The 27,302-nt window shown below is 37.3% G+C and overlaps 2 protein-coding genes across 2 annotated transcripts in view; one reads left to right on the forward strand and one right to left on the reverse strand.

Moving 5' to 3' along the window:
• AIMP1 (aminoacyl tRNA synthetase complex interacting multifunctional protein 1) overlaps window positions 1-14,799 on the reverse strand; it is a 32,034-nt gene extending 17,235 nt beyond the window's left edge. Inside the window, exon 1 of the mRNA XM_002196676.7 lies at window positions 14,643-14,799. Coding sequence (XP_002196712.5) covers window positions 14,643-14,644 — 2 coding nt within the window. The 5' untranslated portion in view covers window positions 14,645-14,799. The remainder of the gene's footprint in view (window positions 1-14,642) is intronic.
• A 220-nt stretch (window positions 14,800-15,019) lies between these two features.
• Window positions 15,020-27,302, forward strand: part of TBCK (TBC1 domain containing kinase) — an 88,840-nt gene continuing 76,557 nt past the window's right edge. The window contains exons 1-3 of the mRNA XM_002196650.6: window positions 15,020-15,044; window positions 18,733-18,967; window positions 21,363-21,435. Of these exons, the coding sequence (XP_002196686.4) occupies window positions 18,775-18,967; window positions 21,363-21,435 (266 nt within the window). The 5' untranslated portion in view covers window positions 15,020-15,044; window positions 18,733-18,774. The remainder of the gene's footprint in view (window positions 15,045-18,732; window positions 18,968-21,362; window positions 21,436-27,302) is intronic.

A 27,302-nucleotide genomic window follows, 5' to 3' on the forward strand; every position in this document is an offset into this window, starting at 1 on the left:
GTCTAAACACAAGAGCTCAAATAGTGGCAACAGAGCAATGAAGAACAACTTCAATCACTCATATCTGCAGCACACAGTGCTTTTTCCCTCCCACTCAGTATATAAATGAGAAAGGAATCTGTAATAACAGCTGCCTCTTCTGTAAATCAAGGAAACTGGTTTTGGTGGGAAGAAAAGATCTTTACAAGCAATGGTGATTTAATTCCTGTGAGGTGATTCGATTCCTGTAAATTTGTCCATGAACTGCAACAAATGAAAGAATTGATAAGAAAATGGAAATCCAGGCACATGTATTGGCTCCTCAACTTTATCAAAATCCAAAAACGCCTTTTCTTATATCAAATTGGCAGATAACTTCCTATTTTACTCCAAGACTATTGTAACACTATGATCTAAATCTGGTTTTAACATACAAATAATATTCCCTATTGGGATATGCAATAGAAGTCATGCTGAAGAAAAAAGAGATTAGAAATAACTGAAAGGTGAACAGCTACAATCACACTCATGCCAGGGTTAACATACTGCTGTTGCTGCACTCTAAAAATCAACACAGGTTCTAGATCTGATCTCATGTGATAAAGCACTCAAATGTCCACAGAAATTTATTTAAATAAATTTCAAAATATATGTAAAAAAACACAGAAAACTAACTACAATTACTCAGGAATAGTGTATTTAAAAGGAATAGTGTATTTTAAAGTTCCCCAAGTAAAATTCACAAAGCCAGAGAGAGGCACAATAGTCAGATGATGCATGGGGTACCTTGCAAATGTGATGCATGAACCAAAATCCTGCCTTCTTTGCAATGCAATACAATCAAAGTCTGTTTTACACACACTGTTTCACTTAAAGATGTGAGAGTATTATGGCCATCACACCTTCCACTCATCCACAATCGATTTTTCTTTTAAAAGAAAGAAACTCTCTCGGAGCAAAGAGCAGAAAAATCTCCACAGGACAACTAAATTAATTTTTATATTCAAATTAATGTCTGCTAATAAGAAAATAATTTTGTTTTCATGTGCAGACTGAAAACAGAGAGTTTCAAAAAGGAAAACAGTGATTACAATAAGTTCCTAATTGAGCTGTCAAATGGAAACAGACATAAAATTATTATGGCACAACACAGCAAAATACAAAGCTGGGGATATTACAGTCTGCATACCAGTAAGATTTCTTGCAAGCTACAAATTCTCTCGGGGAACACAATACTAACAGTGGAAACTTTTCCAACAACAACAAAAATGCTACTAAAACTTCAAAGTGAATAGAATTGGTACATTCTGTAGATTTTAGCCAAGTTGGCTAATGAACTGAAGATCTGGAAATGAAGTTACATGATTACAATTTTCCCACTTGTCAAATAAATTTCTGCAAAGCTAGTATTGTAACAATAACACAAAGGAATAGGTATTTCCGATGCTAATATAAAAAGGCAACAGGCTGAAATGAACTGCTGCAGGAACAAGCACAGAAACCCATACAACAGTGATAAAACTGTATCCAAAAAGGGGACATGAAGGAAAAAAAGTAAGATCCACCCTTTATTATAGAATAAAAAACGCATTAAAAATATGAGAACTAAAACAATCAAAGGTTAAAGTAAATTCTCTTTCTTTTTAATTTTTTAACCTTTACCCTATTTTCTACCCTTTACTATCCTGTCACGCTAACACAAAAAAAATCTTTTAACAACCAATCCTTATTGGTGATACACAAACCAAAAATTGGAAAGAAAACCAGAAATAATATAGTTTAAAAACCAGATCATAGCTTACTGAAGACACATTCTGACCTGCTTAGGAAAAATGTCCCAAAGAGCAACTGAAAGTAAAGTCACTTCATCCAGTTGTGCCTAATGAGCTCCTTTCCCTTGCTTTGACAAACAGGTATGGCGTATTCTGGAAAAGTCCTTAAGTTACCTGTTTGCTTAGCTAAGGGAAACTGTTTTATCTCAGACCTCTGGGGGCTGCTGTGTTATTTGCAAGACATTCAGAACCGCTCCAAAACCCACTTGCTCCACTCGATGGAACTCAATCCTGAAATGAAAGACTCAAGCTGTACACTTACGCATTACACTGCACATCAACCCATGTGAGCTGCTTAATTTCTCATCATTCTACCTGCTGATTAAGAGAGATGCCCATCTTTTTTTCAACTGAAAGTACTGCCTGCTGCCGTCTTGTAAGTAGCTGCAGTACTTTCACAGGAGAAAACAGGCACTATCCTACTTTGTTGCTCAAAAACAAATAGTTTGGAAGTGTCCTGAAGTGGCAAACTCTCTATAACAAGTCAAGACTTCTCATATAGTACAAATTACCCCCAAATTTTAATATGTTTTACAAATACTTTATCAACATTGGCCTCAACCTTAGCATAGATCCAAATCAAAAACTGAACAAAAGACACTAAAAATATAAACCTGATTGTAGCTTACTCTTCAATGTTGTCTATTGTTAAAAGCAAGAAAAAGCCAAAATCCCTCTAAAATTAATGACAAAATTTAAAACTTAAAACTCAAAAAATTAATTTTGGAATCTATCCCTAGAGTAAACATGGAACGAATTACTGTTCACTATTGGAAAGCAACCATTAAACAGAAAAAGAAAAAAAACCAGAAACAAACAAGCAAAATAAAAAGCAACACCTGAAATTGGAAAACAACTGACTGCTAAAGCCTAAAATGAATAGCTCTGAGCAATCCTTTTTCCAGCTGATAGTTTAAAAAAGCTCAGTACTTTGAAGCTCTCAGCTTTTTCTTGCAATGCTTTGCTAATAGAAACACAGAAAGATTACAAGTGCAGGAGATTTAACCACAAGTGCCTCCTTCTCCTCTCTTCCTCTCCCACGTACAGTTAATTCCTTCACAGTAAGAGGGTAAACTTTGACAGCCCACCACACCTGGACATGCTCCTCTGCATGGAGCTTTGCTCTCACCCATTGCTGCTCTGTGCTTGCCATGGAGAAATCAAATATTCCTATGGCAAAGCTAATTCTATTAATCTTTAACAAAGAGCAGGTAACCACACAATGGCCCAGGTGGCATTTTCTGTGAGGCACATGTTTATGGTAAGTTAATGAGTGGCTGCCAACCAAGACCTAAGATTTCATTTTCTCACTAGAGGAAAAAAATAAAGATATGCAAAAAGACATGCTGGCTTTTCAACTGAAATGATCTGTTCAAATCAAACAGAACCAGTGGCATATTATAAAAGTTATCAACACCACAAAGGTAATTTCTTCAATGCTGACTAAAGTTCAATAATTTAAACTATATAAAGGTACTTAATGTTAATTCCTCTTCATAAGCTTTTGGTCTTAAATCCTAAGGAGATCTCAAATTAAACTATTTTTCTTCCTTTGCAGAATTGTGACCAACTTGAATAGCAAAGTATGCTACTCTCTGTAAAAGACCAAGTACCAGCAATCACTTTGTTTCTACAAGAAGTGTGTTCAAAGCCTTCTATCTAAGCCTCTTTTCTGAGTATGCTCCTTTCTGGCACACAGTCTTACAAAAACCCATAAACATAACAGAATGTGCCAGCTGTTTGCCAGATTCCTCTTTCCTGTGCTTTGCACTTCTATGAACTGTGAGGACACAGTGAACCAGATTTGAGAATCTCACATCACACCTTTTTATTCTGCAAGGTAAGGAACAACAGTTAGCAGATCAAAACAGAAGAAAGCAGACCAGAAGTATGTTTTCTCTGGCTGAACCAAAGTATCACTGCAACTAGGCAATTGTTGTAACTCATCCCATATTTTCTCATCTTGGAGAACTGAGATCAATGCTTTATAAATCAAATCTTTCTTAAAGGTTCCTTCTAACTTCTGGTAAAATGTTCGAGGCCTGATGCTGTCAGCACCTTTTGCTAAGATTTAGAATACTTGATTTGATGAATTCACATTTTTGGAAGACAAACTTAAGACAGTTTTTAGTTTTCAAACCTCCAAAAATTTAAGCTATATTAAAAAAATCCAAGCCAAAACACAGGAGAGCCACAACTAACTAGTTCTGAGATCAAATCTTAGTTTTGACTTGACCACCCCCACACTTCATTCTAAGCAATGCAAAGAAAATCAGCAGCTGTTCCCCACTTGTCTTAGGGAAGCAATAGCCTGAAACACTTTGTTACAAATTTTCAGTTAAACAGATCTGTTGCTAGGACATTTTGGAAATCAGGTACATTTAGTAAGATTCATGCACTTATACTCATCACCACCACAAAAGGTTGGGTATTTCACTGGCTTTATGTTGTAAAACACAATCATGGCTTTTTATACCCATGTATCCCTTCTCAGGAATTGAAGTTCCAAAAGATCATGTTATTCCACCCTTAAAAGACAGAAAACAATCATATTTATTTATTAAAAATGTAGGTTTTCCACATTTTTGTGTGTGGGAAGACATAATTCCTCAATAAAAAAACTCCTCAATTAAAAAACAAAAAAGTCAAAAATGGAGCTGTTCACAACAGTTTTAAAAAAATGTGCCTTTTAAATCCATATACAAATAGTCAAAGTTATCAATAATGACCAATATTATGCTGAGAAGGAAAACAGAAGAATTTAAAGTATTAGGTACTTCTGTATTGCATTACTATCAAACCCATAATTTCTTTGTTATAATGAAGAAAAAAAAAACCCATAGTGCACTTACACTTAAATATCATTTCAAGCACACTTGAGGCATGCACATATCAGTGAAGATTTAACTACCAGCTCAACTCTCTTTCAGAATTAAGTTTATTGTTAGCTCTGTAAGGGAATAATGTATGTTTCCTGAACAGCACAAAGTTCACACATCTAAAAATACAATCAAAGGCCTTAAGCAAATATGTGTAAATATTGAAAATGTAGATGCTCACTCAGGCCCTTCTCCACATACAACAAAGGAGAACTATCAAAACATTTTTGGCAGAACAATGGCAAATACTTGAAAAACAACAGCAAAATTAAAATTAAAAAAAAAAACAACAACAAAACAGACAAACAAAAAAGCCACAAAACAAAATGATCCCCAGAAAACATACAAACAAAAATCACCCTGAAAAGAAAACAAAAACAACCCACAAAAAAATTTAAAAAGTAAAGAAAAAAATCAACAAAACAAAACAACTCCTACCCCCAAACCCAAACCACAACTGCTTTAGTTTTGGGTTTTTTTCCAAAATTTAAGCAGTATTGGTAGATTGCAGTATAAAAAGTTGAAACCTAGAAATTATCAAATGAATCATGGAACATGATTTTTGAGTCGCAGTACTAGATCAGTGATTCCCTGACAGGTACTAGAGACTTGGGTACTAAAAAAGACCAAATACTCTGGTATTTTTCTAAACCAATAATTTTTCTAAATTTTATTAGAAAAATTCTATTTTCCTAAAAAAAAAGAATGGCCTTTTTAATATGAACAAAATGAAGTTACAGCCTAAAATGTTAAAAGGGTGCTACAAAATATGTCAGCACAGCTTTAAGGATTCATAATTGCAGAAAGACATCAGATCTTGTCTTCCTTTCTGCTCATACTGTCATTGCTGTAACTGGGGTTTTAAACAGTCAAACAACCCAGTTTGGTTTTTTTTCTTTAGCTCTTAAATACAATTTATTATGCATTCCCTGTCTATAAGCTTCTGTGTGGTCAGTATTGAAAGGAATTTGCCAAGCACCAAATTAGTAGGCAAAGTTGCACATTTTTGCTGTATGTTATTTCAACTCACATCTTTGGCACTGAGAAAGTCAGAATAACTGCTTTGCAGATTTTCAAACACCAAAATGTCTAACATAGTCCATCCAAGTAGGAATGTCAGCTCTGTGGAATGATTTGCTAGCTCTGGAGACTACAGTCCAACCCTTCTGGCTGCCAGATAAATCAGGCTCAATCCCAGCTGCAGACAGGTCCTTTTAGTAGTCCTAAGAGCCCACCCCTCCCAATTTTAAAGGGCTGTAAATAGTAAAAACACAGAAAACTGAACTTTTTCATACTGAAAAACACTGCAGCATGAAAGAGATATTTTAAACATATGATGGGACATCACACAACAGAAGGCCCATCCACTGGTACCAATTTTGAGACAACAGAAGTTACTTAGTAATGAATATTTTTAAACGTGAAGCCAAGCTGCCTTGAAAGGGAATGATGGGCCAAAGTTACAAGCAAGTCGTAACATTAATGAGACTGGCAAAAATCAAATCTATGAGAAGCAACGAATGAGGAAGTGAAGGATACATTACAACATATAATGAATGAAATTGACTGGCCTAATTTGCATTAAAATTGATGTCTTGGACTGATATAGTAAAGAGCATTAGAATCTCAATAGTCAGAAATAAAAATAATTTCCTTCAATTGCTATTTCAAGACTTTAGTTGATGCCACATTGTATTAATAAACTGCATCATACCTTAACACACTACAGCTGCAATACCCAAAGGTTAAGAGTACTTGCAGCTTCATTCACATCCCTGGTGTAAACTTGTGCTAAATGTCTATTCAGGGAGAAATTTCTACTAATGCTTGCCTCAGCTCAATTCTGAATCAATTTTGTGCTCTTTCCCACCTCTGAGGAGACACTCCAAGGACTAAACAACGGACATGATCACCCTTAAGGAGTTCTGCCCATGTTAAGACAGCATTTGGATGTGGTCTGTAAAAAAATTTACACCTTAATTTATTAACCAGAGCAGTCTGCCTGGTAACTGAGCAGCCAGGGATGGCTCACCACATAGCTCAAGGAAAGCAATTTCTCTGAGCTGCTCGACTGAAGCCTCACCAGGCTCCACACCCACAGCATCTGCCAGGTCCCTGCAAGTGCCCTAGAGATTCATCTGGCTGGGCTTTGTAGTGCAGGCTGCAGTTTAAGTAGCAGCTCGTATGCCAAAACAGTTGGACAGCCTTATGTATTTTTCAACAATGTTATTCTTTCGAATCCCACTGCATTAATATTTTAATAATACTATCAAAATCTTTCAGTAAATGATCACCACATGCACAAGAAATTCCCACAATAAATCCCATGATGGAAAAGATGCAACACCCACAACACGCTCTTCATTTCTTTGACTGTAATCACCGATTTCCAAACACAAAATACATCCAGGTCTTTGGAACAGAAACCTTACATCAAAAACTGACAAGGTTTTTTGTTCATTTTTTTTTCTTTAATTTTGTTGGGGTTTTTTTTGTGGTTATACATAGATGTGTGTGCATATACAAATAAAAATATATATATTAAAAAGTATTTGCTATTCATGTCTCAAAGTTGCCTCATAAAACTTCCCTGACAGGTGATGAACTTTACAATTACAGACACACACATATGCCTATAAATTCAGAAATTTAAGAGGACTCAACTGCATCTGGACAAGTCTGCAAGGTCAGCAGATGTCACAGGAACTCAAAGAATCTGTACTGTGGTTCACCCTCTAAGGTTTTACTGGGAAAGTAAAGTGAAAGCTTTAGATTACTGTTGTAACTACAGAATAAACTACTCATAAATCAGAGAGAAGAATCAGAATTGCACTGAAATCTACCTGTTGATGCCAAGTAGAACAGTTTCTTAGGCATTTTACTGATTTTTGTAACTTTATACTAAAAAAAGCAAACATTAACACTACTTCCTTAATTTGGAGCAAGTAGAGCAGTTACAGAAAGGAAAAGAAAGAAAGAGCTGTTTACACTCTCTCCCTAAGAGAAGTCTCAGTTGAAATGTATTTTTAAAATATCCCTTAAAATCTGGTATTCATCTTTTGGGTCTGTCATAGCAACAAGGATAAAAATCCTTGTCAAAAATCCTATCTGCTAAGAAGACACTACAAAAATATCTTTTTCTTAGGAACTTGAAGTTTGGGAATAAGAATATCATTAAACAGTGTATTTTATGTCTGCAATAGTCTGAAAAATAATGGTATTGGTTAGGTAGTTCACAGAAACATTGATCCCCCTGTTCCATTTCAGTTCCTAATGCTCTTAATATCTGAAACCTGTTTGCTAGTTATCTTACATTGTCCAAATGTGTTTAAAAAATAACCTTGAAATTTACTACTTTTACATTAATATCAGCTTTTCTACATGTAAAAGTAGTATTATGTAGCACAGCTGAAGGGAAACAGGATTTAACCATTCAATTTAAACAAGTGCTCAGGTTAAAAATAACAGTTATTTACTCACAAAAGCACTGAGCAGACCTCATGCAGATGTATTTCAAAAGAATCAGTGTTCTCTAACTTCAGATACATAAGCAGCTGCTGGTACTTACTGAGGTAGAAACTTTAGGCATTCTTTATGTGGGGCAAATAACACCTAAAGAAAAAACTGAAAATGTGCATGTTTGTGTGCACATCTGTGTGTAACCAATGCAAGAATAATGGCAAATATCTTTTAATAGGGAGTAAAAAAGCTGCTAAACCAAATTTTCAGGGTAAGAGCAGTCCTTGATGAATTTTGAGCCTGCAGCTGCAGCACCCGATTTACACCAAAAAGCCCTACATATCACAAATAATTCTACTTTCCAATGCTGAATTTACTCACATAACAGGATGATATTTTAATGAAAACCTACAAAGATACTTACTAATCCTGTGCAGAGAAAATTATTTATTCAGCTGTGGAATGAAAAGTCCAAATGAACTTCTGTATCTAAAGTGGGCTGACAACTAATCCTCAGCAGCCAGCAGTTTCATGTCACTTCAAAACCACGTGCCAGCAGTATCTACCACTTCTTTGTAGTTGTATGCATTGAGAAGCACTTGGGGTTCACAGCGTTTAAAACTTGTAGGATGAAAATTATTTCCCCTCTTTTAATGCTGATCTGTACAGTGGGAAATAAAAATTCACAAAAGCAAACAAACTCCCTGTGCGCTCATCTTGGATGTTGAGAGAGCTGATGTCAGCTGTTAAGACTGATAGTCTCTGACAGAAGAATCCTCCAAGTAGCTTTGGGGGAATAGCCATTTTTCATTTATGGATTCAAACTACAGAAACAAAAGAAGTTCTAAGACAAGTTAGCTAAATTCTAATTTGCTGTGTTCCAAATTTTTCTATTAAAAATCCAATAAATTTTAAACAACTATTTTCAATTGACACATGTTGGTTTAATGACTTCAAAAGTACTAATCTGCAGATAAGCTTTCAGTAAAATGCAAAGGAAAAGAAAAGATCTGTGTGTGCCTAGGTCTTATCACAAGCATAATTTTATAGAGGGTGATTTGGATGTGAAATTACTTACCCACTGTGATGCAGCAATGGTAACTGAACCCCTAAGAAAAGATTAATTTCCCTGGGGTCCGATTCAGTGTCATATCCTAGTTGGCAACAGCAACTTCCTCAGCGTGCGACTGTTACCAATTATTAGAGCCCTTGACACAGAAGGTTTCAAACCTTACAGTAGGACTAGCAGATGTGTTCACAGAGGTGAACTTAGGGCCTTGCCTCCACAGCAGCTGCCAGCAAGCCAAATGAAATGTCTCTTGCATGCCATGCACCAGCTCCTGCACTCCTTGGGGAACAGCAGTCCCCAGCTCCCCCGGACAAATGAGCTGCTGAAATGATCTGTCCACTTATCTTGACAGTCTGAAACAAAATGCCAACTACAAAGCTGTATATTAAACTGTAACTGAGAAACACTCTGGGATAGAAATCAGATCCAATAGCTATAGTTTCTGAGAGAGGGTCCTGAAGTCACAAACTAAGCTTTACACTATTAATTTGTACTCAGCTATGTTGGGAAAGCTCCTGATGAGAAGGAAATGGAAATAGAAGTCTTTTGTAATAGGTGGTTTTATGCCAAAAGATTGAAGCAAATGACCTCAAGAATACATGTACTAACTTGAGGCAATTTTTGATGATATTTAATGCATTACCAGTGGCAAAAAATTCAATTTTCTCCTAATCCTGAACAGAATCTCTGTCATCATTTAAGAATTCAGAGGAAAGAATGAGTTCTACATTAATTGTGTTCAGCAGATGATGATTAAATACAGTACATGTTGTTTTCTAATAGGAATGCTAGTTTGATCTTCCCTCTTTGCAGTTCTGGAAGTTAAAGAACAGTTTCTAGGCTGTTAATTTATATTAAGTGACATAAGAACCTAAGAATTGAGAGTGGTGAGGCACTGGCTGAAGCTGCCCAGAGATTTGCATCATAAGCAACTGTTCCCTAGAAAGAACAGCAATCTGGCACACTGAACTTTGTAATCAAGATTGACAGCAATTGCCATGCCTAAAACCAGTTATAACTGCCCAGAAATTTCTAACAGTACTGAACTTAAAAGCATTTGCTAGAAGCACAGAGCATGCTCAGGCAAGGAATTTTCCTATTTAAATGTAAACATGGATGTTTAGAAAATTTAGAAATACAGAAATGGACATGGTGACAATCTGAAAACATTTTGAGCCATCATGCTACTCAAGCAAACTAGCACATTTTTATTATGCTCAAAAATAAACTTTCTCTTGTTTCATCTATCAGATCTATTCAACTGACTGGAACCACAGGGGCTGTATTTTCAGGAGGAAAATACATTCTTGCAGTGTGTTTCAAGCTTGTTATGGACTTCATCATTAGAAAACTTTATGGCCCAAAAGGCATAAAGGCAACTAACAACTCAATCAATTAACACAACATTCCATCACAAAAACTACAGAGAACAACCTCTTACCTGGGAGTCTATTACCCTGCCACACCTGTCTGCTCCAGTTTAAAGAAAAAAAAAGTTCCAATTTCTCTAGAAAGCAAGTCTGAGGGACACAGGATGGAATAAGGGAGCAGCAAGTCAGGAAAGGCCTGACCAGCCACATTTTATTTATAGGCAGTTTATAGGTAAACTGCCTCAGCTGCTCAAGAGGCTGCCCAAGCAATACTCACATTAAACTCATACATACTCAAGACCCCCGACAACTGGCACAGAGATTTGCCTTTGTTCAAATTCCCCTTTCCTGTCTCTCAACTTTTTCAAGACACTTCAAAGAAGATCAAAAAGCTTGAAAGAAATGCAGTTGTTTAGTCTACAGAAGAGAAGATAAATGGGAGACCTGGTCTTGTTCTTCAAAGACAAAGCAAGTTGGTACAAGAATGGGACTAAACTGTTCACCAGGTCTGATGCAGACATGAAAAAGAAAGCAAGATTTAAGTTTTGGAAAACTTTCAAGTAAGTAATAGACTGAACAGGCTGCCTTTGGAGGATGTGGAATATCCATCACTGGAAGGTTTTAAAAACAGGCTAGGCAAACATCTGTCAGAAGTGATTAAGTTACAGTAGATGAGAAGATCTTCTGCTCCTCTTCTGCTAAGGTCCTTTTGTTACACTCGGTATTACAAACCCAATCACATTTCTGTCTTTTACATGCCTGTGTTTTATTTAACTTAAAAAACCATGCAATAAAAACTTGCCCTTCTGTGATAGTTCCAGATATTCAAGTGTGTTTATTTGGGACAACATAATAGACATGAAAGATTTGTTAAGTGTGAAAGCAGGATAAAGAAACCACCTGTGAACTAAAATACAAATGTATTAAATTTATACTCACTCTGAATAAATTGACCTCTAACATCATAATGCAGACAGCACTGCAATTTTTTTTCCTCTAAGAGAAAAAATTGTTAAACTGATGACTTACTGATCTGCAGTCATTTCAAGATTTTCCTTAAAGGATTTTTTTTTAAAGAAAGCACTTTTCCCCAAGCACAGTGAAATATAAAATTCAATACTACAAAATATTAATAGAAAAAAGACAGCAGAAGGCAGCTTTGAGAAGTATCCAAATCTTTTTTAAACTATATTAAATTATGAGTAAGGACGGCTTCCATCGCACTGGAGGAAAAAAAAACATTGGAGACCTTTTTCCTCCCCCTGTTGTTTAATACTAATGTAACCATAGAAATGAAAAATAAACATTGATTTCCCCTCACCCCAGCATGACAGGATATCAAACAGCAGAAATGTTTCTTGGTGAAGGTAAGATCTATACAGGTAACTGTTCAGGAGAACGCAGGGGTTTCTGGGGTCTCTGCTGGACTGACATCATATAACTCATCCCACTGTGGGAAGGAAGAGGTGCTGTTTACTTTGCTCACATCTGATGTTCCTACCAGCTGCCCTCTGTGCCGACTCCTCACTTTTGTCTATGCTGGCTAGCATTTGACCTTCTCTAGAGTTGAGGTAACACTCCCTCAGAAGAGACAAACATGAATTAACAGCTGTGACATAATCAGATCATAATCAGGAAACTTTAAAAATATTATGGTTAATATCAGATTTGTCTTTCTGTGACCAATGTGTCTTTCACCTGACCAATTCTTCCAATGACAACTGTTTTACGTAGTTTTTATTATGTAGGTATTTCCCAAGTATGTTCATGAGAACTTGTAAAGTATGTGGGATTTGTAGGCACACATGAACTCAATTCTTCTTTTCATTCTTGGTCTAGACAGGTCAGGGATAGCATTTATCTCCTATTTTGCATCTCAATATGTGGTTTTTCTTGTCAATTCAAGATCCACTCTTCAGTCTGATATCAAGCTTTTTCAGAGTAACATGACATACATAAAATTATTTATACTACTTTAATGGGGAAAAGGCAGGGAAGCTGAGAAACTGATAGTATTAAGAAAAATCCACAGACTGTTTGGCCCTCCTTCAATAAAAAGACCCTAAGTTAACTTGACACTAGTAAATTCATGGTAAATTAGAGTTACAACAATATTAAGGCTATATCATCATAGCTTTCTGCATTAAACTTATTTTTCAGATTGTTTTTCCATTCAAATATGCTTCATTATCAGAAGCATCAAGTCTTCAAGGCTCTAGGCAACTCAAGTCCTATTGCTCCAATCTGATGGGCTATTTTAGGATTTGCACAAATTTTCTTTAGCAAATATCCTTTTTCATTCAATACCATTTTCTTCACACAATCCACTGCCTTCAATCTGAAGAATGAAAAGTTGTTTCCTTCTCTCTTTACATTAAAAGGTGTAAAATAAACAAAGATACCTAGAGCAATGTATGGAAAATATGCATATAGTTACAACAGGAAGAGACATTCTAGAGCACAAACTTGCTGAAACTAGTTTTAAGAATAATTTCTGCCTTCAACATCTTGGACCTTCAGGATTCAGTGCTGCTAAAACAACAAAGTAACTCACAAATATATTGCATAATGTTCTCATAAGTCAAAATTACTTCAACAGGAATATATTGTTAAGGAGTGACAGGGTGGAGAGGATGTATTATCATGAAGCTGTATTGATGAGCAATGACCCTTGAGGCTACCCAAAAATATACAACACTGTTCCCTTGCAAAAATTAAGTCAAAAAACCCCAAAGCTAAAACTCCCACTTTATCCCCATCTGTCGAAGTTCTTTCTGTTAGTAATTTCTAAGGCCTTATACCTTTTAGCAACATCCAGTATTAAAAACTCACATTTCAGACTTTGGTTTTGCCTGGTTTTATAGAATTTGGGCTTCCTTTTCAACAGGGTGCAATAAAATTTAAACATAACTGAAGGATAATCTAACAAGTGAATGGTAAGGACATACCAAACCGGGAGGCTGTATTTAATCCCTACTGCCTCATCTTACTGCCGATGTCATCTAAGTATCCTAAACCCCAGAACTACTTGTGAAAAGCAGTAACTTTTCTTAAAAGAAAATAAATATCTCTGAGTTAAAGAAAGTGAAAGAGCAAGAAATGCAAGTATTACTCAGTTTGTAGTAGTATTACCTTTATTTTGCCAGCGGCTGAACCCAGCTCAAAACCACTTATTGATGAGCCCCAGGTACATATATAATGTACTGACATAGACTGATTTAATACTGATAGATACCCAGCAGACACAGTGTGGTGCCAGGATCAGGACTGGTGCCATGTGCTGGGTGGCTGTGCTGGCAGCATAGCCATAAGCTCATCCCTGTCGGTTCAATGCACGCGGCCCTGCACCGAACACGTGCTGTATGCTAAACCTTGTACCTCTGCTGCGGACGGACCAAATACTGGGCTATACTCGGGTCTTCACTCATGACGAAGGTGTAACGACTGTTATACAATTAACCAAAAGTGAGACAGCATCTGCGTTTTCTTTAATAATGGCAAACGTCAGTGCATGCTCCGTGCATGCACTTTCCAGGCTAATACACCATCTCCTCGCACAGCCCCCCAGCCTCCACCGCTCCCAAACGCTCATTCCAATGACAGCACTGAATAAAGGACCACAGCCGCTTTGAGATGAACGCTTCACATCCTCCACGCGAAGCGCGGGACCTGCATTTGCCACGCCGCCCTACAGCCAGCGGGCACCTCGAGCCCGGGATCAAACCCCTGGGATGGACTGAACCACGGCCGGAGCGCCGCTCCCATCCTGCCCCTCCGCCGCGGGCACTGCCCCACAAGGGCGGCCTCGCTACGACCACCGCCACGGGGCACCCGCAGCAAACTAGCGGCAGCAAATTAGCGGGACCCCGCCTGGCTCCCACCCACCGCAGGGAGCCCGGCCCGACCCGCGGGGCAGCCCCAGGGCACCCATAGCGCAGTTTCGCAGGGGCTGCCGAGGGAGCACCGAGGCGAGGGGCACCGGGAGCGCGGCGAGGGGCACCGGGAGCGCGGTGAGCGGTGCGCTCGGAGCGCGGCCGAGCCGCCGGACACTCACATGAACCGAGAGCCGCCGCCGCCGCCCGCCCGCCGAAGAAGGCCCCGCTCCCGGGGCTGCTCCACGAGCGCCTGACGTCTGCAAGCAGGCGCTCGGGAGCGCCTCGCTCCCCGACTAGCGCAGGGTTTGGGCGCCCAGCGCGTCGCTCCCGGAGCACTGGCAGAGCGCGCACACACACGGGGTGAAGGGGGTTAAACTCTCTCCCCCTCTCTCTCTCGGTTGTTTGTTTTTTTTATTTTATGTTGGGGTTTTAAATTTTATTTTCAATAACCCGAAAAAAAAAAAAAAAAAGCTCAGGCACTGTGCAGGTCGCCCCTGTGGCCCTACAGCGAGCAGCTGGCGGGGAGGAGTGACATCACCGGGGGCGGGCGGGGCGCGCCGGGGGCGGCGGCGCTGGCGCAGGTACCGCGGGAGCCTTTGCCTTTCTGTCGCTCCTTTGCCTCTCTATCGCTCCTTTGCCTTTCCTCCCTGCCGCTCCTTTGCCTGTCCCGTCCCTCTGTCCTTATCCTCATCCCCACCCCCTTCCCCTATCCCTGTCCTATTCCTCATCCCCATTCTCCATTCCACATTCCCATTCCCCCTTCCCCATCCCTGTCCTATTCCCCATCCCCTCTACCCCATCCCCTCACTCCTCCCCCCTGCCCATTCCCACCCCGTTCCCCCATCCCCTCCCTTTCCCCAGGGTGTCTCTGGCCAGTGAGTCTGTAGCAGCACAGGGGTGATCAGAGTTCCCAGCATTTCTGTGAGTCCTTTAGAGAAGCGGGTAAAAGTGATTTCTCTGGTGCCAGGTTTAATTCCTGAGCAGATGTGTGTTGGATAAATCAAATGGTGACAAACCCCCTTTTAGGTCTTCATTAGTACCATTTTTAGTTTTCACTGATGTAGCAGAATTCAACTTTTTTTCAATACCTATTTTGCATTTTAATAAACTTTATGAAATCACTCAGTTTCAGGGTTTTTTTGTGAAGTAGCAACACTAGTTAGAATCTTGTATTCTATTTCAGTTATTTTATCAAATTAATAATTACTGTAATTGTAGCAGGAATAATTTAAGACTTAAGAGCAAAGTTATTTTGTGGAAGAATTTCTTCCTATGGAATGGCCCACTTTGTTTAACATACCATGATTTAAGGGAAAAGTATTAAGTATACTATGTTTAGGCTAGGTGCTCTCCTGAAATTGCTCTCAATTGCTTTAAAAATAATTTAATTGCAATATAATTGTCTTTTAAATCAGAAAATCTGCCTTCATAAGGTAAGGAATATTTACACCTGAATTTCAAATTCCTAATGGGGCTACTTTCCATTATTTCTGGATGTGGATGCTTTAGAAATCTATAGATGGAGAAATTTATTTATGAGTCCACTGGATGGACTCATTCAGGTCTTTGTATGTGCAATATTTCCTTCTGTGAATCAGATTTATTATGTTTTGACTTTTTTTTTCCCTAAGGGTAGAGTTCTTAGTGCCCCTTAACTCAATCACCTTAGCACTGTTGCAGTGAAGAAGTTGGTAATGATGGTTGTAGAAAAGGCTGACTTCTGAAGAAAAAACATTTTTTCTCTGAGAGCAGTAAATATTTGGAGGATCAAATAAATTGCTCAATAGGTGGAGTTCCACTTTGTATTTTATTTCTTGTTTTTGGACTCGAAAAAGCTACCTACGGTAAGATTTTCAAAATGGTGCTAATCTCAATATTGAACAGGAATTTCTAAAGGTCTTTTTTGGGTTTTTTTTTCTGATTTTGCTGAGAACATTGTGAGTGTTTTTGTGTACTGGGAAGGTTTCTAAGGGTGATTTGGATGAAGGTAGGGAGATGATGAAGGTTGTTCAGAGGTGAGATGCAACGAATCCACTCCTGGACTTCTGATCTTTATGCCAGGCACGTTTCACAGATGTGACAGACTGTCTCTCATATATGGAAACAGCGACTCAGTAATTTTAGATGACACTAGAAAGACAAGTCTTCACTTCCTCTTCCATTCTTGCTGGTTTGGATTATCAGAATTGAATTTCCAGAATTCAACCCCAAAATTGAATTTGCATTAACTGGTTCTGATGTCAGTTTAAAATAACAACCTTTCTTCTTCTCATCCTGTTTTTATTTCAAAGTTATGGGGAAGTTCTGCAGGATATAATCAATTCCTTCAAATCATAAAATTAATGCAGTATGTGTCTATTCTATATAGTAAAAATGAGTTTGAGGTGTAGAATTGTGTGCATTGAAGTAAGGACAATGTGTTACACTCTCCTTGTTTATAGTTCTGCTAGACTTTAATGTGGACTGAAAAAAGATACCAAAAACAAACAAATAAACCTCCTCAATTTAAAAAAGTCAGAGAAGAGCACTTTTCAGATGAGATTTTAAAATTTTTATATTTTTCTATATCATTCTTTTTGAATTTAGAAATGTCAGTAAGTCACTAGAGAAGTGTTGAGACTGAAAAATGTTTGTTAAAAAAACCCTTTTCATTTAAGCTGTAATATGTGTCCCTTTCTAAAGGTGGTGGAAGGCTTAAGTTTGGGGTTGTTTTATTTTTCAAATCAGTTTCTGAAATTTATGTAAACTGAGAATTAAGGGGCAATCAGAATTTGGCTTTGAGGGTAGCAATTGACAGAACTGGCTGCTGATATCAGAGAAAACCTTTTTCATTGCTTTCATAGATTCCCTGTAATTAACTCTGTGGTAAGAGAACATGTTTTATTGTATACATGTTAAAATTCTTTATTGATTTCTTTAGGTGGGTGACAAGAAGGGTTTTTGCTTATCTCATGTCTTGCTTTTGCCCATCTGGTTTCCAACCAAAGGGGATGAGTGATAAGTGTGCAGTTACCTACTTGAAAAAATTCCAGATGCTGTAATTCCTCCTTGTAAGCCAGGTGATCTGGAATGCAAGGAAAGTTTAATCACTTAAAATGGTTATTGAATTGATTGGACTTAAAAATTCTTTCTATTAAAATTCCTTTCTAAATGTCAGCTGAATGCAGGTACAGTGTGTTAGAGAAGTATTATCGAAAGGTATTTTTCTACAGTAAAAATGAGAACATTTTACCTCAGTGAATATATTGTACACTACATATTTACCTTTTTCAAGACATGATGAATCTTGCTGCTAGGCATAATCTTATTCCCCCTCCCCTCCACGCTAATCTTAGTAACTTGGTTTTCTTCTATTTTAGAGCAAGCATTAGAGGATCATTGTACCAAGCAAGATTATAATTTAATATGTAAACTAAGCTATTTTTTCTAAGTGTTTAACATATATTTTCTTTCTGATGTTGAGTAGTTTATTTGGCAAATGTTTTTATACGAATGGGGTTCTTATTATAAATACACATGGGTTTCCAATTGGAATCTGCTGCATGCCAGTAAATCTTTGTGCTTGCACTCTGTCCAATTGATGTCGTTCCAGTGGAAAATTCTAACTGTAATGTGCATTATTGGCATCCTAAAAGTAAATCATCTGCAAAAAAGTATGAAATATTCATGACATATGAAAGTATTGTATCTTTATAAATAAGACTTTTAATACAAATAGTAATATAAATATTCCCATGGTCAAACCTGTTTCAGATTTTTCTTCCTTTTTTAGGTTTGCTTCCTTAACACTATACATTTATATTCAATATGATTTATTTTGATATTTATTAGAATGTAAAGGTACATATCTCATGTCTGTGTTACTTCAAGAGAAAAAAAAAACACAAATGTGATCGGTCTTTTATGTTTGCTTTACGATCCTAGGTTGGACTGTATTAGTTAAAACAGAAGGTATCTTTTGTAATATCCATTTGTATAGACATAGTAAATATGTTTAGCATATAAAAGACCTTTTGCAACCTGTATGGAGTTGCTGTCAGTTGGGATTCACAAATAAATTTAGTATTTTTTTCTGGGAATTTTGTGCTTTGAGCGAGATTGTTCCCTTAAAGAAATAGTAATTTTGAGACCAAATTGTTAAGTCTTCTGTTTCTCCTGTGTGACTTACTGAAGAAAAAAAAAATCTTAATTGTATTATTTTGTAAACAGCTAGTAATCTGAGTCTGTATCTTTTGCTGATATATTTTTACTCTGTGTTCTCTATTGAAGGAACACGAATTGCTCTGAAGGGCTTAAGATTGTGTGAAAAAGATGTTTCCTTTAAAAGACACTGTGATGGGTGCCTCCACATTCTTTGCCTCTGCTCTGCCGCATGATGTCTGTGGAAGTAATGGCCTCCCTCTAACACCTAACTCCATAAAAATTCTGGGGAGATTTCAAATCCTTAAAACAATCACCCATCCCAGACTTTGCCAGTACATTGACCTTACCAGAGGTAAACATGGTGAGTATCTGTTTAATAAGCAAGTTTTTTGTATGATTTCAGTTTTGGGTTTGGGGTTTTTTTGGTGACAATATATTTTAAGGTGCCTGAGCAGAATACTGCCTTCAAAGCACCAGCAAGTGCCAGTTTTCAGTCTCAAAATTCCTGAATACTTTTGCTATGACCAGTGGTGTTGGTTTTTTTCCTTCTCTGTAGACTCAAAGCAGAGATTAGTTGTCTGTCCTGTCTTGTCATGTTACAGTAACAAATAAAAGCTTAGAACTTCCTTCTTTTTATACTTCACTGAAATTCCTGAGCTCAATTGCTCTGCCATGTCTGTGTGTAGAATATGGAAATACATGTATTTTTGATGGAGAACTCCTACACCAATGTTCTCATCTTGTGAACATTTTCATGTGATGGCTGAGTTTCTTGTACTTGATTTGCAGCTGGTGTCGTCATCTCATGTCCTGGCTGCAAGCTTCCTGTATTATTATCTTTTGAATTCTTTAAGATTTCTCCCACTAGTGGTTACTTTATTCTAGTACAGTTTTGTAAGTTTTTTTTCAGTATCTGTTATTGTTAGCTCAAACAAATCTTAGGTTCTTTCTTTCTGCTCTAGACATTCTGTTGCAAGCTCAGCAGGACTACAGCACTTAATTTCCACAAAAATACTGCAACACCTGTGACAATTTAAGTCATTGCCACCTTTAACGTTTAAATCCACATTGTTCTCATACAAAAGTGCATTGTATGTATTTGATTAGCTACAGGGTCTCATAAAGTAGGGCAAGTAATTTTTTCCCTTTTAGAATGCAGTATGATGGTATGTTTCAGATTTTTACGGAATTAGGATATTGCCAGCTCCAGATTCTGAAGTATTCTGTAGGTCAGGGAGTTCTTTATGTGTTTTCCTTCAACCTCAAACATGTAATTTTTCACTTATGCAGTCAGGAGGTCTAGAAAATTTAATAATTTTCATTTGTATTTACTGGTACTGCTTGAAAGAAACCCTAAGATTTTCTTACAGTATTGTTTGTGATGAAAGATTAGGAAGTATTAACTAACATAACATTTAATAAATAAAAAATAAATAATAAAACATGGTGGTTTTGATTACAAAGAGTAAATAGCATGAAGATTTATGTGTGTGTATAAAAATGAAGGAAAAAATTTCCTTCTTATAGTTGAAGTAACCTGAAGGATAGTAAATAAAATGTCTAACCATGAAGTCAGGCAAGTGCTCTGTTTTAACATTGGTTAGAATGCCAGCTAATAATTTTGATATATAATGGGAAATTTGGCAGTATATTGTATCATTTTGATACTGGAAGAACTTTCCATGTGTCAGTTCTATGCCTAATGATTTAATGTTTGTGGAGTTCTGCTTGCAAATGTCAGTTTCTACTCTAGCAGAAAAATGTGAGAGCAGGCAAGGAAAACAATGCAAAAATAAATTAGATGTATAAATTCCCCCACAAAAGGCTTTCAAAGGGGGAATATAAAACTAAAAGAAAAACATTCAAATTATTCTTTTGTAAAATTAAACTTTTTTAATATCTATGCTAGCATTGTAGATGGCAATCTCAATTTTTTTTCTTCCAAAGTAAGCTTAAATGGTCTTTTGAATGGAAAAAGGACAAACAGAGTTGAGTAACAAGCATTCCAGCTATAATGTGATGACTGTGTTCCTCAGTTTTCCATCATTATCTTACTGTAACAGTTATGTTATTAAAATGTTTGGGATAGTTTAGTTGATTTGATTTTGAATGTAAACATTGACTGCTAGGTTACTGGAAGTATCAAAGCTGTTTTGGGAGTTTCCTCACATGACCCTGTAGCCTCTTGCACATTTGTCTTTTCCTACTGTGTGGTTGTTGTCTTCAGTGCAACAATACTTTTGGTTTTCCCTCCATATTCAGAAGCAGCCCATCCATCTTCAGAGCATCCCTACAGCTCCATGTTGGGCAAGAGGTGCTACAGCTGGCAGTGTGCTCATTGGCCTGTCAGGACTGAAGCTCCTGTGCTCACCCTGAGTCCCTTTTCTCAGAGCTTGGCTTACTTTGAGTCTCTTCATCAACCCAGCCATGCATTTCTGCAAATTTATATATACTTATCTTTCAGACCTCTCTTCTTCAGTTGACTCTGACTGACATTGGCTGAGGGCTTAGGTATTTTTTAGTAGATTACTGGATGCTTGGATGGTTGGATTGACAGTGCTTTGCACAAGGAAACTGGGAAAATAATTTTCTGTATCTCATAAACAAAAAATAGTGGTGTTATTCATATGTGTAATTTTATGTACAATGTATGTCCAAATCCTTCAACATCTGCCAAATAGGTAAAAGAAGAAGTCTCTACTCTCAGAGTTTCATTTGGATTCCAGTCCTCTTATACTTTCTTTTTTCCGAATTAGAGAGACTGGTTGTGGCAGCTGAACACTGTGAGAAGAGTCTGGAAGATTTGCTACGAGAAAGAAAGCCTGTCAGGTGAGGTGTCAAGCTAACTCAAATCCACTCATCATTATTTCATGTATCATCTGCGGCAAAATCCTGGACCATCTTTTAACTTCACTCGTTTATCTAAATTTTACTCTGTTAAACTCCCTTAACCTAAAGGCATTGTTTAGCAGATAAAAATATGCACCCAAAGAGGGAGTACTCATTTCTGTGAAATTTTGTTATGGGGAACCTGCTAACAATTAAAAGAAATACTTTGTGACTCAGAAAATACTGTAGTTTTGGGGTTTCCTTTCAAAAATAAAACCAGACAGGATATGGAACTTTCTAAGAATTAATGTGATGGTTTAGTCTGCTAGGTGATGAAATACAGCTTTCACTAGAACAGATGGAATTTCGTGTGTGTTTTTTATTTCTAGAAATCTATTAATTTATCATCTAGAAAGTGGACAAGATGTCAGATAATATGCCCTGTGTTTGTGTTAGCATTTTGTGGACTTGAACTTGTATGACAGTGTGTGTTGCAGAGGGCTGTAACTTGAGGAATGTTGGGGAAATACAGCTTCCATTTTTTCTTAAGATAAAGAGGTATTAGGTGTAAAGGGTTTTTCATGTGTGATATATAGTTCTTCACAAAGTTTTGCATCAGGTTCCTATTGTGCAAGGTTCCAGGAACATTTAAAGCAGAAGTTCTTTTCATTCCTTTTTAATTCAGTTCTCACACTGTTCTTTGAGCATGTGTGTCTTGGTGTCAGATGAGAGGCAGCCCAGACTGCCTGCTTCCTTCTAGACTGTTTTGGAGAAGGCTTGCATGTATCTATTTTAATTTGCTTTAAATTGCATGATGTAATATATTTACATAGATTCTCTGACAAAACTTCCTCAGATAGCAGGTGTGGTCTACATGCACATCCATTCTGCCCTTTTGTACTAGCATGTCTTTTGTGGCCTCCAGAAGGGTTTTTTAGATCTTTTTAGAAAGGTTGGTAAGGTATGCAACTTTGAGTTTTGGCCTGCTGAAAGAAGTTATTTCCTTAGTTTGTGGTGTTACCTCAGCTCTTTGGGCTGTGGCTCTGTTAAAAGTAGTAGCACAAAGCCTGGGTTTATTTTTTTCCTCTTGTCTTGAGAGAGTTTTTGCTGTAGTAAATTGTTCTGCTGTCAGATCTTTCTTTTAATGAGCCAGTTGGGATTTCTTCTGGATGTTGTAACACTTGAGGATAAGGGCTACAATATAGCCTGTATGTATATCCACAGTTTTTAGAGGCATTAAAGTTTCATCTACTGTGAATTATGGTTTTTGCAGTAGTACCTAAAGGATAAATTATGTTCACTTCAAATGATGTTTCTTGCAAGACTGACATTTTCCTTTTCCTTTTATTTTTTTTTGTGAAACCAGAATTTTTTTATTCCTATGGAGACTTAGAGACTTCCAGAAATAAGTTGGGAGGACCAATTCCCACTTTTTGGTTATGTGATCTGTCTATATCAGTTACTTTTGGAGGGAATATTTGGCTATTTTATGAATTCTCCTTACATTGGTCAGTGATAGCATAGCTGGCTACACATCCGGAGCTGACGCGTGTGCTATTACAATTAATTCTTTCAACTGTTTATGGAATGTGAGAAACTGCTCTTCTGGTTTCTAGATTAATTTTCCTTATGCTTGCCAGTAACCGAAGTCCTTTGCACCTGTACTACAAGCTGATGTAAAGTCAGCAGGAAATCTTCTATTATGTCAGGGCTGAAATTCAAGACATTACATTATGGACAGTTTATCGTTCTATACATTTTGGAAAACAGGCCATACAGCTGTTTATTAGTTATTTGCAGCTAATCTTTGCTGAAGTCATGCATCAGGTGTAGTATACAATCCTTAATATATGAAATATATTTTAAAAAAAGAAATGTAGCAATGTTCTTTCTTCAATTATCTTCAGACTTTCCCCAGGTTTTCTAATTCTAATAGACCAGTTGTATGTAGGGGCCAAATACTGGAAATTAGAGCTTCAAGTGTTTGCTGCTGTGTTCTGTCACAATGCAGAAAGTCATTTTACTGAGCATACCATCAAACATTCACCAGAAACTGGAGCTGTGACATATTCAAGAATTCATTCATTCATTACCTAACTGTACTGTGTCAGCAGTCCCCAGGAATTTCAGAGATTGTCATTGTCCTCAAAGTTAACATGCTCAACTTTGTTTTCAAAGATTAATGCAAGTAAGTGTTTTGTAATTTATGGCCAGATTACTTTCTGCTTTGAGTGTTGCATATTTGGGATCCTGGAATAAGCTATAAGAACCCTTCTCAGGTAAATTTTCCCTTCTGTTACAAAAACTCATATCAGGTAAATTTCAAGAACTCTCAAAGGGAGGAAATGAGTGTCAGGTTTTCACAATTCTTACCCCAGGTAAGCAGGTATTGAAAAGGAATTTATTACAGCTCTCTAGTGTTTTGGGTTTTTTTTCAGTGGATAGCCATGTAGACATAGTAACTGCAGTTAATGCTTCTAATAGTGACATTAATCCCAGTTTTCTTTACCGTGCTTCCATTGGGCATCACTGTAACAGCAGGGGAGCTCTTTTGGAGTTGTGTGCCACGGGAAATTCAGGCTGCAACCATGGATAAGAGGGTATGATAAGGGTAGGATAAGAATTTTAGGTATTGATATCCCATTTTTCACCAGACTACTGTCCACTGTCTTCCCTGAGAGAGATTGTAGTCCAGGTCATTGTTTCCTGTTTGCATGTTCTCAGTTTAGTATCCTCGTTGTTGTTGTGCTCACTGAAAGTGTGCACTTAATTTCAGTTTATAACAGTCACACTAGTGCAAAATCAGCTCTCTAAAGTATGTTCAGGAGTCAGTTAAATGTTTTAAAGGCTGGAAATTTATGTACAGTCACACAAAAATAGTAAATACCTGATTTAAGCTCACAATGGTTTATTGCTGTTCAGAGATTTGAAAATGTGTCTCAGTCTAGCTGGTTTCCTCTGTCTTCCTGTGCATACAAGGATTTTTTTCTTGTGAATTAATTGAAAATAAGTCACAAAAAATTATGGTGGGTAGATGTTTTATACTTTAACAGTCTCACTCAAGTGGGAATCAAAATTTTAGTTTTTCCAAGTTGCTAGTTGTTAGTGTTGCTACCAAAGACCAGAATGCAGGATGTATATTTATCTTTAAGGTTCTCCATCTTTTAAACACATTTCCAACTACTCCTTTGAGATACCTTTTCCAGACAGTGTTAAAGGAGTTATTTTCTCTGCTCCTGTGCTGTTATAAAAGGAGTTGTGAGCACTTCCTTTTCTGTCATGCTTCAAGTGTGATTCTTCTTTGAAGAAGTTGGTCTGCACTTGTATTCGTAACAATAAAAATGCCAGAAAATACTGACATTCAGCAGACTTTTGGCACCTACAGTACAGTTTCTGGGTTGGTCTTCAATTTGTGGCTTGGACAGTCTAAGTCCATTCCTTTCTTCAATAAAATATAGTTGTCATATGTTTTGAAAGTCATGGTATTGAAAAATTACTAGTGAACCATCAGATACAAGGTATAGTTTGTTATACATGGAGCATTTGATGGGAAGCAGACTGTGTCTGCAGCTGTTTACTGGTTTGGAGAAAACATGATCTGATGGATTCGGATGAGTGCATTTTATTTAGCTACATTAAACAGTTGTCTGTTCATTGATTGGACAAGAATTCTTCATGCCATCATTGCTGTTAGTTTGCTTTTGGCAAACTTGAAGTGAGACTGTGGTACAGAAGTTATTAAGTGGGGAGGAAAACAATTTCTGAATAGGCAGGCGTTCTTCAAAAATTTTTGTAAAACAGGTGCAAGTCATCAAAAGGCCGAAGGTTTTGCATGATTTGACTTGAAGAGCTGCGTATGACCAGAGTTTCATGGGCTGAGTGTATTCTGCTTTGAATCAAATCTGTGTTGGAATTTTACATGAGAAATCCATATATCACAATAAGGCTGAATTTGGCAAAGATAAATTATGTAATAGTAAAATGAAGTAGCATTAATAAACAAACTTAAAGGTTTTTGTTTTTTTTCCCTAAGCATGTGCGAAGTTCTGTAGTTTGGACATTTAGTGTCTATAGACTTTTTCTTTATGTTCTTGATAATGCTTTGCTTGCAAAGGTATGATGAAAGATTATCTGTTGGTCTGGAATTGTTTATATATTGTCCAATTATGCTTTTCTTCATACAGAAGCACTGGTTTATTTCTGTAAGTAATTCTTAGCCTGACTGCAAATCTTCCTGTACTGTTCCTTTTAGCATAGGTTGTCTCCTGTGATTGCCTTTACTCTCACAAGAAAACAATTGTTTGGAATGGAAAAGGGGTGCAGCTTGCATGAGGCATTAGAGGTGAACATTGTTGCTCAAGATGTTTGAGTGATCTTTTTAGGTATGGAACCAAATTCTTTTCTTGCATAGTTGGCTGCACTGTTTGATGGCAGCACAAGGACATTTCAGAACACATATGTTTCCTCCTATGTGAAACATAACAGTGAGTGCATGCTTGTTTCTTATCTTGTCTTCTGGGGGGAAAAAAAAGTGAAGAATCCTGCTCTTTGAGTTTGATAGTGTCTGCCTGTTATTAAAATGTGGATATGATAGTTGTATGTAATTGTCCTGATTTCAACTAGGGTAGAGTTAATTTCCTTTCAGCAGCTGTTCCAGTACATGTTTTGGATTTGGAATGAGAGTGGTGTTGATAAAACTGATGTTTTAGGTTTTTTGCTAAGTCGTGTTTATCCTGAGTCAAGGATATTTTTCCTTGGCTCGTGCTCTGCCAGTGAGGAGGTACCCAAGAGAAGCTGGGAGAGGTGACCCAGACTGACCAGTGGGATGTTCCACACCACGTCATGGCCAGCATCAGCTGGGGGAATTACCTGGACTGAAGGCCAGACTGGGTCTGGGAAGGGGGCCTGGCATTGGTCAGTGGCTGGTGAGCAATTGCACTGTGCATCACTGGGTTTTCCCATTTTTTTACCAGTATTAATGATAATAATAATGGTAAATGATAATTACCATTATTACTGTATTTTACTTTATTGTCTATTATGCCACTAATCTTAGCTCAACCTACAAGTTTTACTTTGATTCTTCTTCCCAATCCACTGTGGTGGGGGGGAGAGAGGGAGGCTGAATGAGTGGCTGCATGGTGTTTAATTTCCAGCTGGGCTTAGACCATGACAATATAAAGTCTGTTGATGGGGAAAAAGTGCATGATTATTTCAACCTTTTTGTAACTGTGCTTTTTCTGTAGTTCCTTGTAGACACTTCATACAGATTTCCGTGCTAAAAGCAGTATTAAAGATCTTAAACAGAAGATGAGTTATGCTGAGTTAATTGAGAACAAAAGTACTGGAGAGTTTTGAGTCTACAGTTTCTAGTGAAAGAGAATGTTGAATTTCAAGCAGACAAAACACCATCCTCAGCGGGAGGGTGGCTTCATCCTGCAAAGATATTTCTGCAAGGAATTGTGTAAGAGTCATGTTAAAACTCCATTCTGCATTAATGAGCAAATTAGTACTGATGAGCTAATGGCTGAAAACCCAAATGTCAAAGTTGTACTGTGCAAATCTTAAGGGATTTAAAGCACATTATTAATCCAAATGTTGATTTATGATAGTTGTGTTTAGCATAAAAATTGCTGTAGACTGTGAGAACAAGATGTGGTTAGTATATGGTTATTCTAACAAAATGCAGTGTTTGACACTTCATCCTGCTTCTAGAAAGAAAATAAAGGAAGAGTGAGCACTTGTTAGACTTGCTTTATAGTGCATCCTTCTGGAAAGGGACTTTATTTTCTTAAGTGCAAGTTCTTGCTTTTGGACTACTGAGCAATGTCTTCAAGGGAGCATTTGTCACTCATTAGGGATCAGAC

This window comes from Taeniopygia guttata, chromosome 4, assembly GCF_048771995.1.
Source record: "Taeniopygia guttata chromosome 4, bTaeGut7.mat, whole genome shotgun sequence".
Lineage (NCBI taxonomy): Eukaryota > Metazoa > Chordata > Aves > Passeriformes > Estrildidae > Taeniopygia > Taeniopygia guttata.